At 41.6% G+C, this 12,862-nt stretch overlaps 1 protein-coding gene across 2 annotated transcripts in view; it reads left to right on the top strand.

Moving 5' to 3' along the window:
• Positions 1-2,319: 2,319 nt before the first annotated feature.
• The window catches only part of GPNMB (glycoprotein nmb), a 23,385-nt gene continuing 12,842 nt past the window's right edge, over positions 2,320-12,862 (top strand). The window contains exons 1-4 of one of the 2 annotated variants that reach the window (XM_081800402.1): positions 2,320-2,527; positions 9,203-9,355; positions 10,155-10,298; positions 12,020-12,184. In XM_081800402.1, coding sequence (XP_081656528.1) covers positions 2,458-2,527; positions 9,203-9,355; positions 10,155-10,298; positions 12,020-12,184 — 532 coding nt within the window. In that variant the 5' untranslated portion in view covers positions 2,320-2,457. The remainder of the gene's footprint in view (positions 2,528-9,202; positions 9,356-10,154; positions 10,299-12,019; positions 12,185-12,862) is intronic. The other variant, XM_006729401.3, reaches the window with a different exon arrangement.

The following is a 12,862-nucleotide window of genomic DNA, read 5'->3' as shown; positions in this document are numbered from 1 at the left end:
TCCAGAATTTTGACTTCCCGAATATAAGGTAATAGACTGTGTTGTTTTAAGCTTCCAAGTTTCTGCTATTTGTTACGGTGGTAATACAACAGTTGTTTGTAAGAGTGGAAGAGAAAAGGACCTGAATTTTTATTATCTTGCTTAAAAACACCAGTCTGAACTGAGAAATTTCTAAAATTAAAAGTGGTGGGGTGCCTGGGTGGCTCAGTCGTTAAGCGTCTGCCTTCGGCTCAGGTCATGATCCCAGGGTCCTAGGATGGAGCCCCGCATCAGGCTCCCTGCTCCGCGGGAAGCCTGCTTCTCCCTCTCCCACTCCCCCTGCTTGTGTTCCCTCTCTCGCTGTCTCTGTCAAATAAATAAATCTTTAAAAAAAAAAAAAAAGTGGTAACTCCCTACCGCCTGCCACTGCCCACATTCCCCTTTGGGGGCTGCTATAATCACTACCCGTCAGGGCAGGACTTCGGCCACCATGAGGGGCTGTCAGGAACCAGGACGCTTAGAGGCAATTTAGTCCATTCTTAAAAGTTGACTATTTTTCAGCATCGTTTCCAAACAGAATAATCATGTTGATAATACCAAGTAAATGAGATGGCTCACTTCTTTCAATGAACGAAACTTAATTCACGGTATGATTTAATTAAAAAAAAAAACCCTTGAGAAAATTTCTTATCCAAAATAACCCTGTATCTGAATCCTACAGAGTAAACTACTTTATATGCTCTCAACTGGTGATTATAAAGGCACAGATTCTCCATCCAATGTGTAGTGTTTTGGAATGAACAACTTCTGGTTTCTTTCTCACCTCCATCCAGCTGCCTCCCATTTTGCCTATTGTCCTAAGTCCTCATCATCTGCCCTTGAAGGAGCAGGAAGAAGACCTAAAAGAAAACTTGATCACTGTGTCTCTCTCCCTATTCACTTTTTTTTTTTTTTTTAACAGAAGAGTCTGACACTTACGCTCTTTACTTGGACACAGAGGTAGCTAATAATGTGGCCAAACATAAAAGCTAGAATTGAGGGATCCCTCAGTGGCTCAGTCGGTTGGGTGTCTATCTGCAACTCAGGTCATGATCTTAGGGTCCTGGGATCGAGCCCCATGTCAGGCTCCCTGCTCAGCGGGGAGTCTGCTTCTGACCTCTTTCTCACTCTGAAATAAACCCTTTAAAAAAAAAAAAAAGTTTTCCCTAAACTGAAAAGCCTTTATGATGTTACACATGTTGATTGTAAAAACAAAAAAACCCCACAGAACTATATAGATTATTCACATTACATACAACAAATACTTGCATTGTTCATTTATCCATCTGAATTTGAAAAGTTTTGTTTGTCATGAATGTTTCCCTGTGCTGTTTTTTTCTCTACATATGTGCTTCAAAGTCTGTAAAAAGAGCTTTAAAGAGCTGCACGTGGCCCTCGGGTAGGGAGCTGGCCACACCTGCTTGGCAGACTGCCGTTTCACAGACTTTCTTCCTATGCCTTGTTAGCACCACCGAAACATAAATTAATACCCCAAACTTGACCCTCCCCCCAATTGGGACTTTTATATGCACTGAAGATGGTCATGTGGCTGTGACTTAGAGAAAGATCCCATGTTGTCAAGTGTTCGTGTTGCCACATTCTCTGCACATTCTATAACCAAAATGATTTATTCCAGGCAAGCTTGTTTTTTTCATTTAATGCCTGCTTTCTGTAACATGAAATAAACACGCAGTGTGTTTTATGCAATTGGCCTTGGGAGGTACAACACAGGAATGCTTGCAGAGCAGTTACCAGAAATTAGGTTGTTCCAAAAGTTGTATGGAACTGCACAGATGTCCTCAATGGGCTTGTAAGTGCATTTCTCAGCAATTGGAGGCTTGTGCGCATGTTTCAAGCATCTCCAGGCATCACATACGCTATTACCCATATATGTAATCCCCAATTGCAAGTGATTGAAGCGCTACCCACCGCCCGCCCCCCCGCCCCAGCTGTGTCTCCTCTGGGGGGAAGGGAACGTACAAGCATTAGTTGGCCCTAGGAAGAGCGGGTCATCTAAATGAGCTGGGGGAATGGATGAGTAAAGGAACCGCCTCAAGTTGATAATCAATGAGGTTGGAGATTGAAATTTTATTTGGTGAAGGATATGGGTCCATAGGAAAGGAAATCCCTTTAACTAGAAATGTGGAATCACAACATCGAAACGGTGCGCCTGTAAAAAAAAAAAAAAAAAAAAAGAGAGAATAGATGCTTAGAGTGAGTGAGTCAGAAGCACATGAGTTGTATGAGCTTGAACTCCAGAGACCAGATCAGGCAAGACTGCTTAATACCATCACATGATCTGCCCCAGGCGCCCTGTATTTAATTAAAAGAAGGAGTGGGGCAGGGCCGAGCCAGAAGAGCACTGTTGTTCTTAGGGGGGGGGGAGCCAGAGGAGTTAAAAAGTTAAACCTTGATTGCCTGGGTCTGTGAGAATTCAGCATGGAATGTCTCTACTGTTTCCTGGGATTTCTGCTTCTGGCTGCAAGATTGCCGCTTGATGCCGCCAAACGTGAGTACACGAGTCTCTGTTTTAACCCATTCTTTGTCAGCTGAAGTGGTGGGTTGTCTGAAGTATTGCTGTCCACGCCAGAAGGTTGACTTCATGAAGATCCTCAGGAAGCTTTCGCGCTCACTCATTTCTCCTGGAAACCTTTGGGAATGTTGGAACTACAGCAGAATGCCTCCCGTTCCATTCTTGGCTTCAGGCTCTCGGAAAGTAATAACCAGGCAGCCCCTATCTTAGGGGGTTTTTTCCCATTGCGATCGCCCCCTTCTCTCTTCCCAGACACGGGGAGGGTGCACGTGTGAGAATGGTCTCCGGCCTGAGAACAAAGCAATGCCACCCTCTATACTTCGTCTGGTTTCTGGTAGTAAACCGAGCTGCAGTGAAGCAGAGCCCAAGAGCCAGAGACCAGTTCACTGATCGTCATCCCAGCCCAGAAGCTGTTGCTAGTCCTGTTGGGAAGTTTTCACAGGCCTGCAGGAGCTTGCTGCCACTGGGGTGAGGTTACTGAGAGAAGAGCCAAAGCCCGGGGTCTCTATTCTAGTCCCACATTCGAGGTTGGGGACTTGCTAACAACTGATGCCCAATCGATTAAAGCAGACTCTTTGGAGATCAGTTTGGAACATCCTTGTTTAAAAAGCCCCTCCTGTGGGGCACCTGGGTGGCTCAGAGGGTTAAGCGTCCGACTCTTGATCTCAGCTCAGGTCTTGATCTCAGGGTCATGAGTTCAAGCCCCATGTTGAGCTCCACGCTGGGTGTGGAGCCTACTTTAAAAACAAAACCCTCCTCTAATACAAAGCAGGGCTTCGGCCCATGTGTCCTGTCCAGGGGATGGGTGGCAATGGTGGGAGAAAGAAGTGAATTATACATCACCCAGAAGGTCCACTCCACCTCCAACCGAATAGGGATACTCACTGGATGAAAAGTTTGAGGGTCTTGATTTTACCAGACAACTCCATGGTCAGGGGCGGGGTGGGGGGGAGGTGGATAGGTGTAGAGAAGGGGCCGGCATCTACCTCGTGGCCACCATGTACAGTCATTATACTGGCTCCTGCACTTACATCCCACAGGTAACCCCCACAACTGCCTTTGTGGGGCAGATGGGCCTCCCACCATTCAACAGGTGTGGAAACCAAGAACCCAGGTCTTGCTTTTCACCTGCTGGGTCCTGATGCTTGGGCTATGCTGGTCCCCAGAGACCCCTGTCCTTCCATCTCCTGTGACTGGACCTGATGAGGGGGCCCAGATGCAGGGATTTCAGCAGGGGGCCAGGGCTGGGACCCGTTGGCCTCAGAACAGTGCCAGGAGGCTGGCACTGTGATGGTCATGTTTGCCAGACGAGGAAGGCAGCCACGGACAAGGCAAGTGACTTGCCCCAGGCGACACAGCAATTAAGAGGAAGAAAGCCCAAGCCAACCACTGTCCTTCCTGCAGTTGGACAGACTTGGGTCCCCTGCCAGCTGGAGGGCTGGGCCACAAGCCACTTAGTGCCCTTGAGCTTTCATTTCCTCATTTGATAATGTGGGCGATGGGGTGCTTGTGAGATCAGCTAACAGATGGTGCTTGGGGTGGGAGTCCTACAAGGTAGCAATGGTCTTACCTCAGGGTAGGTCCCAGGACAGATTCCCTGCAGTCCTGGGAGATGGAGGGACAGAGAGGGGACAGTCAGTGGAGACCCTGTGCCTAATTCTAGCCGCCTTTCCAGCAGTGCTAATTTGCTCTGCTTAGTGAAACAGATTAGCCTGAGGTTAAATGTTGGCTGTCAGTTTGAGAGGAGTCCCAACCTATTAGGCAAAACGTAACAAAACCCACCATTCCTGTCTTCACCTTGCCCTAGACTAAATATTCTAACCAGAAAAAATAAAATGGGTAGAATTTACCACTGTATCAAACACCAAGGGATTCCTTGCCACTTTCCAATCATAGCCCTGGTGAAAACGACAAGAGCGGGTGTTGACAAAGTAGTTAACAACGTGGCCACTACCCCGCCCCCCTTTGCGGGTGGACGGAGCAGAGATTCTAGAATGGAAAGAGAAAAGCCACAGCAGTGCTGGGTGTGACTCCGTTTCCCTTCACTTCTAACACCCCCCCCCATACACCTCTTTTTTTCTTCTAAAACCCACTGGGTGTGACTCCGTTTCCCTTCACTTCTAACACCCCCCCCAATACACCTCTTTTTTTCTTCTAAAACCCGCTTACTCTTGGGTGTCTTTTGTTTTTTAACTCAAGTTTTTGAAGTCATTGTAGATTCACATGCAGTTTTGAGAAATAATGCAAAAAGGTTCCCCTGTATACCTTTCCCAGTTTCTCCCAATGGTAATATCTGATAGAATTATCGCACAATATCACAGCCAGGATATTGACACTGAAACAATCAAAGTACCAAATGGTTCCATCCCCACAAGGGTACTTCATACCCTTTTATAGCCAAACCAACTTCCCCTTCCCACCCCACCTCCTGCCCTGGCAACTACTAATCCATTCTCCATTCTTATAATTTTGTGACTTCAAGAACGTTATCATAAATAGAATCATTACAGTATGTAATTTAGGGGCATTGGCTTTTTTTACTCCACATTATTTAAGTGTTGCATGTATCAGTAGTAGTACTTTATCACTAGGTAGTATTCCACAGTATGGATATACCAGTTTGTTTAAACATTCACCCATTGTAAGACATCTGGATTGTTCCAGTTTGCACTACTATGAATAAAGTTGCTATGAACATTCATGTACAGAGTTTTGGGTGACCATAAGTTTCCATTTCTTTGGGACAAATGTCCAAGAGTACAATGTTTTAGTTGTATGTTAATTGCATGTTTAGGTTTTTTTAAAAATATTTGTCAGCACAAGCAGGGGGCAGCGGCAGGCAGGGCAGGCAGAGGGAAAAGAAGACTCCCCACCGAGCAAGGAGCCCGATGTGGGACTCAATCCCAGGACCCGGGGATCATGACCTGAGCCGAAGGTAGACACTTAACTGAGCCACCCAGGTGTCTCGTGAAGCATGTTTAGTTTTACAAGAAACTGCCAAACTGTTTTCCAGAGTAGCTGACCATTTTTCGTTCCCACCATAAATGTATGAGTGATCCAGTGTCTTCATATTCTTGCCTACATTCGATGCATCACTATTTTTTTATTTAGTCATTCTGATAGGTGTAAGTGATATCCCACTGTGGTTTTAATGTGCATTTCCCTACTGGTTAATGATACTGGACATCATTTCATGTGTCTCTTTGCCGTCTGTATATCCTCTTCAGTGTAATGTTTGTTCAGGTCTTTTATCCATTTTCTTAATTGGATTGTTTTCTAATGTTGAGTATTGAAAATTCTTTATATGTTCTAGATAGCAGTCCTTTACTGGAAATGTGGTTTGCAAATATTCTCTCCCAGTTTGTAATTTGCCTTTTCATCTTCTTCACATGCTGTTTCACAGAACAAACATTTTTCATTTTAATGAGGTCTAATTTATCATTTTTTCCTTTTATGGATCATGTCTTGGGTGTCAAGTCAAAGAATTCTTGCCTAGCCTAGAGCCTAAAAATTTCTCCTATGCTTTTTACTTTCTGATAGCACCATTTGTTGAAAAGACTACCTTTTGAAACTCCATTGGGTTGTTTTTGCATCTCTGTCAAAAATCAGTAAGGCATATTTGTGCGGGTCTATTTCTACATTATCCATTCTGTTCCATGGACCCATGTATCTATTCCTTGTCACTCTTTTAAGTTTGTATTTTTCCTTGACTTCTGACATTTAAAATCCGAGGAGAAACCTGTGTTTTGATTGTTTCTGGAACCACTCACTTTCTCTCAGGATCTGTGGAAGAGGAAGACTCTTCAGGACAGCGGAAAAAATCAGTCCTGGGAATCAAAAGATGTGAATCTTCATTCCCACTCCATTAAAAGTGACCCTGAGTAAATTCTGTCACTTCTGTAGGCCTAAATTTCTTCATATATAAAATGAAGTGATTTGAACTAATGTTTTTTCCAAATTGAATATTCTACCACTCCGTGCTCAATTTGAATGAATATCCAGTTGTAAACATTTATTGATAAACCTACATTTCCTGCCCTCACTTAGTATCTGTTTCCAAATAAAAATAGTCCCACAGAATCATAAGACATTTGGTTCTTGTCTGATTTGAAGGCCCAGAGAAGACATGGTCTGAGGGCAACACAGCCTGTTTAGTAACAAAATCAAGACTAGAAACATTCACCCATTTTTGAAACATCCACCCATTGTAGGACATCTAGATTGTTCAGTATTCATTTCAATATTTCCCATTCCATAGGTCTCCCTTATAAGAAGGAAATAACAGGCTTTTGCCTCCTTCTACCAAAAAGGAGAAATAGAAGAAAGATGTTAGTGGCATCCACTCAAAATGTCTTCTCTGAGCACCTGCCAAATACCACACCTTATGGAAGTCCTCTTCCAGTATTTAAGAGAAGACAGTATTTCTGGCTCTATGGGTCCAGATGACACAAGACCATATGAATTGATGAGAGGACAGTTTATGATAATGTATGATTAGGGGGTGGCTGTGGGTTATAGACAGTTGACTTTTTGGCTGTAGCAGAATACTCAAATAGGTTGAGCAAGACACTTTTTACCTTAACCAGTCCAGAGGTGGGCAAGGCTAGAGCTAGAACTCGACAACATCGAGAACTCTTTCTTTGCATCCTTCCACTCTGACATCCTTGGTGTGTTGGCTTGCTTCTTCAGATTTGTGCCCTCATGGCTAAGTATGGCTATCCCAGCTCTGAGCATCACATCGTTACATTGCTATCCCCAAAATCAATTCTTTTTTTTTGTTGTTGTTAAAGATTTTATTTATTTATTTGACAGAGACACAGCGAGAGAAGGAACACAAGCAGGGGGAGTGGGAGAGGGAGAAGCAGGCTTCCCGTGGAGCAGGGAGCCCGATGTGGGGCTCGATCCCAGGACCCTGGGATCATGACCTGAGCCGAAGGCAGACGCTTAACAACTGAGCCACCCAAGCGCCCCTCCCCAAAATCAATTCTGATGTGAACAAAAATGGAGTTTGTTCTTTTTATATATATATATTTATGAAGGGAGGAAAACTTCCCAGAAGCCCTCAAAAGACTTCCTCTCAGTTCTGATTGGCCAGGTTCTAATCAGCTGCTCCTGCCCATACTGTAAGGAAATCTAGGAAAGTGAGTCTTTGGAATTTTGAACTGTTATAGTAGAAGCTCTGCAATAAGGGGAAAAAAAGAGTAGGGGTGCAGCCTGGAAATGACTGTTAGGTAGGCAGCCAACCAGTGTGCTACAATCCTCAAAGAAAGGAGAGACCATGTGACCATTGGAGTTGTCAGGCAAGGTAAAAAGACATCAACTTGAGATTAGAAAGAATTTCAAAAGAGCAAGAATTTTATAAACCCTGGAGCAACTGCACAAAACAAAAAGATACAGCTAATAAGCCAGAAGTGGAGATAAAATGGACTCCAATAATAACCCCAAAAAAGTACAGGAAAAGAAGAAAAAGGAATAAAGAACAGATGGGACAAACAGAAAAATAACAAGATGGTAGACTTAAATCCCACAATATTAATAAATACTGTAAATGTAAATTATCTAAACACTCCAAATGAAGATTCACATCTTTTTGACTACAATAAAAAAAACAACCAATATACTGTCTACAAGAAACCCACTTCAAATGTAAAAATATATATCCATTTAAAATAATAGGATGGAAAAAGATGTACCAGTTAACCACTAAGCATTACTATCAAAGTATTCTTCAGAACAAGGAATATTACCAGAGATAAAAGTCAATTCCTAATGGTAAGAGGATCAATTCATGAACAAGACTCAGCAATTCTAAACAGAGCTTCAAAATACATTAAGTGAAAACTGAACAGAACTGAAAGAAGAAATTGGCAAATTTCTTTCGGGCAAGGCTCCCTGCTCCGGTGGGGAGTTTGCTTCTCCCTCTGCCTGCCACTCCCCCTGCTTGTGCTTGCATTCTCTCTCCCTCTCCCTTTCTCTCTCTCTCTCTCTCTCTCAAATAAATATTTTTTTAAGATTTTTGTTTAAAAAAAAAAAAAAGATTTTTTTTGTTTATTTGACAGAGAGAGACACAGCGAGAGAGGGAACACAAGCAGGTGGAGTGGGAGAGGGAGAAACAGGCTTCCCACTGAGCAGGGAGCCCGATGAGGGGCTCGATCCCAGGACCCTGGGACCGTGACCTGGGCCGAAGGCAGACGCTTAACAACTGAGCCACCCAGGTGCCCCTAAATAAAATATTTTTTTAAAAAAGATTTACTTATTTTAGAGAGAGAGAGAGCAAGCATGGGAGAGGGGGAGGCAGAGGGAAAGAGAGAGACAGTCTCAGGCAGACTCTGCACTGAGCACAGAGCCCAACATGGGGCTCAATCTCATGACTCTGAGATCAGGACCTGAGCAGAAACCAAGAGTCAGATGCTTAACTGCATGCACCACCCAGGTGCCCCTCATTTAAAATACATAAAGAGGGTTTGAATAGTTGTATTTAAGCTATTTCCAGTAGACATTAAAATAAAAACCTATTTGTTCGACTTATTGGAAATATTAAGTGTGACTTTCCAAACTTATGAAACAAGAAGTTGCTTTAACTACTGTTAGGTAAGTACTAAATGAGGAAATGAGTAGACAAAATAATTTGTTTTTCAAATATCGATATAGGATTTCATGATGTGCTGAGCAATGAAAGAACTTCTGATTATATGAGGGAGCACAACCAACTGGCTGGTTGGTCTTCAGATGAAAATGAATGGAATGAAAAACTGTATCCAGTGTGGAAGAAGGAAGACCCAAGGTGGAAAAACTGCTGGAAAGGTAAATCAAATATTCAAGCCAAACAACTGTCATTTCCTATTTATCTTAGTCTCATAGATTGTAGACTTGGAGATCACATGGCTTATGTTGCTTCTGTGAATGATAGAACTCTAGTTACCAAGTGGGAGGCACTTAGATTTGGCAATCTTTCTTTATCTCAACATTGTCACTTTCTAAGTTACACACACACAACTTTAATCCACTTAGAAATTGACAAGTTTGTAGTTCTTGGAAGATTTTGGAGAGCAAACAGATTTAGCCTCAAACCTATTTATGGGAATGGTCTCTCAGAAGATCTGAGACACTAGAGCTGTTTTGACCACCTCAAAAGTGTGGTTTATCAGAAAGTGAGTATCTTTCCATTTGCATGAAAGAATGAGTCCTTTGGTCATCAGTTTTGAGTTTAAAAATACAAACCTTTAAAACTTGTTTGTTCAGTCCAGTTGAGCAGATTTTTTTTTATTTTAAGTAAATGTTCTTTATCGTCAGAGAATTCTTTAATTGGTCTGACTTTTTTTTTTCCCTTCTAGAATGTTGTACTCTGAAAGCAAAAGTTAGGAATCCAGAAAATAATTTATTGTTAAGAGGCATAAAGATGGGAGGGCACCTCGCTGGCTCAGTCGGTAGAGCACACAACTCTTGATCTCTGGGTCATGAGTTCAAGCCCCACGGTGGGCATAGTGCTAACTTAAAAAAAAAAAAAAAAGGCATTGGGATGCTCTGGTCCTTATTGGTGGCTTAATTTATCAATGAAAGGAAAAAGATGCTTGATCATTAAACTGCACTTTCTATGTGCTAGGAGGCCATGTGCAGGCGATTCTGACCAGTGATTCACCAGCACTTGTGGGCTCAACTATCACGTTTGTGGTAGACCTGGTATTCCCCAGATGCCAAAAGGAAGATGTCAGTGGCAACATAGTCTATGAGAAGAACTGCAGAAATGGTAAGGAATGCTATTCATGCCACAGGAACAGGCTAGTTCTCCTAACTACTAGAGACCCATCTCATAAACCTAAAGCCTCACAGGTACTTACGTAAATGCAAGATGCCATCACCCGATGTCACGCCCTCCTCAAATTGGATGACAGGGAGGTGTTGCTCCATCCAGTTCCTATATCAACATTAGCCAAAACCACTTGAGCAAACTGGTGGCTTTCTGCCACTTGGAACCTTCTTCAAGATATTGTCATGCTCAGCTTTTTCTTAGTGTCTAGTTGATTAGCCAGAGAACACCTTGTTGATTCTCAGATTTTGGTTTGATTACTTGGAATTCTTTTGGATACTCAAAGAAGAGCCAATTTGACAGATACTTGCTGATCAGATCAATTTTTGCTTCCAAGTATTGCTTAAGCAAATGTTGTGTAGCTGGTGCAAATACTAAGATGTGTATATTGTGGTTTTGCTTTGCCCTTAAAGCGGGTAAGCTCTTTGTACATGTTAAAGAGCACAAAGGAACACAAATGAGTCAAGGGAAATTATCTTGAGAACTGCACATTCTCAAAAACTTGGAGCTAATTACTGAGATTCTTCAGTGACAAGACTGTTAAATGCACTTATGATCTGATTTTATGACTTAGAACTTCTGTTAAACTGTCAGTGTGTTCATTCCTTATTGATTTATCAGGTCTAGGGCAGGGAAAGTACCAGGTGAGTCTGGCACATCTTATTGTGTCCAAGTAAGTAAATACTCAAGGACTAACGGGGACACATCACAAGGACACAGAAGCCAGCTTGAAGGGACTCCCCCTGGCTATTTGGGACAATTTAAGAACAAAAAATAAAAATGGCTCTAATACATTGATAAATAAAAAGATTCTTCAAAAATGTCAGTGACATAAAAAAACCAAGAGGGTGAGGGAACTGTTATAGATGCAAAGATATTGGTCATGACTTGTTTACAATGAAGTATGTTGGGGCACCTGGCTGACTCAGTTGGGAGTGTGTGTTAATTCTTGATCTTGGGGTCATGAGTTCGAGCCCCACGTTGGGTGTAAAGACTATTTAAAAAGAAAAAATGTCATACGTACAAAAAAGTTGAAATCAGGGTATACTGAGTACACCAAAACCTCCTACCTAGACTCAACAATTTTAACATTTTGCCACAGTTACTTCTATCTGTTTTTTTCTGAATCATTTGAAGAGACAAAATAGCCAAATATAGTATGTGACCCTTGATTAGACGATAGGAAGAGTGGTAATGATATTGTGGTTATGTAGGTTAATGTCCTTATTTGTAGGAGATATATGCCAAAATCTTTAGGAGTTGAGAGTCATTTGATGCCAAATGACTCAGGGTAAAAAAGGGGGGGGGGAAAGGCTACAGATAGCAGAGTATCAATGTAAAAAGATAAAGCATCCCTCAGTTTGGTTTGAATACAGTTGTGATGTGGAGATCCATTATTAAAAATAAATATACTGTGGTATCTCTAGATTGGACCTTTCTGAATAATTGTTTTATATGAAACTTTTACTGAAATGTAATCTATAGGCAGAAAATGGACAGGTCATAAATATACACCACTGGATGAATTCTCAAAACTAGGGTTTTAGTTGCCCAACTATATTTGTATTTATGAAAAATACGAAAAGATGTTTAATTCAATGATGAGCGTTGGGCATTCTGAGCCCAGATGACAAGACTGGCTTGTTTCTTTTTCTGTTTAGATATTGGTCCATCTCCTGACCTGTATGTTTACAACTGGACTGAGGAAGGTGGCTGGGGAAATAGCCCCAACCAACACCATCACCACGTGTACCCTGACGGAAAGCCTTTCCCTCACCACCCTGGATGGAAGAGATGCAATTTTGTCTACGTCTTTCACACACTTGGTTGGACTTTTTACAAAACCTCCTTAGCTGCTTCTTTACCTGCCCTTAAAACTTTAACTTTTTTTCACTTTTCTTATTCTATAATCAAGAATGCTAACACTAAGAGTTTAACAACAGTTACTCTGTGAACTTTCCTTAGGTGGGGTGGAGGGTGAGAGTTAAAAAGAAAATCTTGTTTAGCCTTGACAAATCTTCAGAACACCAAAGAATTAGAAGAAGGGGAAAAAATTAATTCAGTTTTCATTCTTAAAACTGTTCAATTTCTTTTTGTCTAAAACAGTAATATGAAAAATAGGAATATTTGAGTGGCACACAGATGGGTATTTGATTTTTTCTTTAATTTTTTATTGTCAAAAGATTTGTTAAGGAAGAGACTTATGCTCTTCGAAGGAAATTTAGAAAATGCAGAAAAGTACAAATGAAAAATAAGTCACCCATAATTAACACCAGAGATTATCACTGTTAACACGATGGTATTTTTTTTTTTTGCTAGTATTCCTTGATTAAGATTAGAATGTATACACGTTTTTGTTAAATATCATGAGGACTTGACTATAGCATTAAAATTCTTTATGTACATTATTTTAATGACTGCATAATATTCCATTGTGTAGAAATAACATAATCTAACCACTATTCTCCTTTAACAAAACCTACCCTCTTTTTTTTTTTTTTTTT

Source organism: Leptonychotes weddellii, chromosome 12, assembly GCF_054177405.1.
Source record: "Leptonychotes weddellii isolate Sample4059 chromosome 12, ASM5417740v2, whole genome shotgun sequence".
Lineage (NCBI taxonomy): Eukaryota > Metazoa > Chordata > Mammalia > Carnivora > Phocidae > Leptonychotes > Leptonychotes weddellii.
Note: the sequence above shows the minus strand (reverse complement) of the source record. Positions and strands in the feature narration are given on the sequence as shown.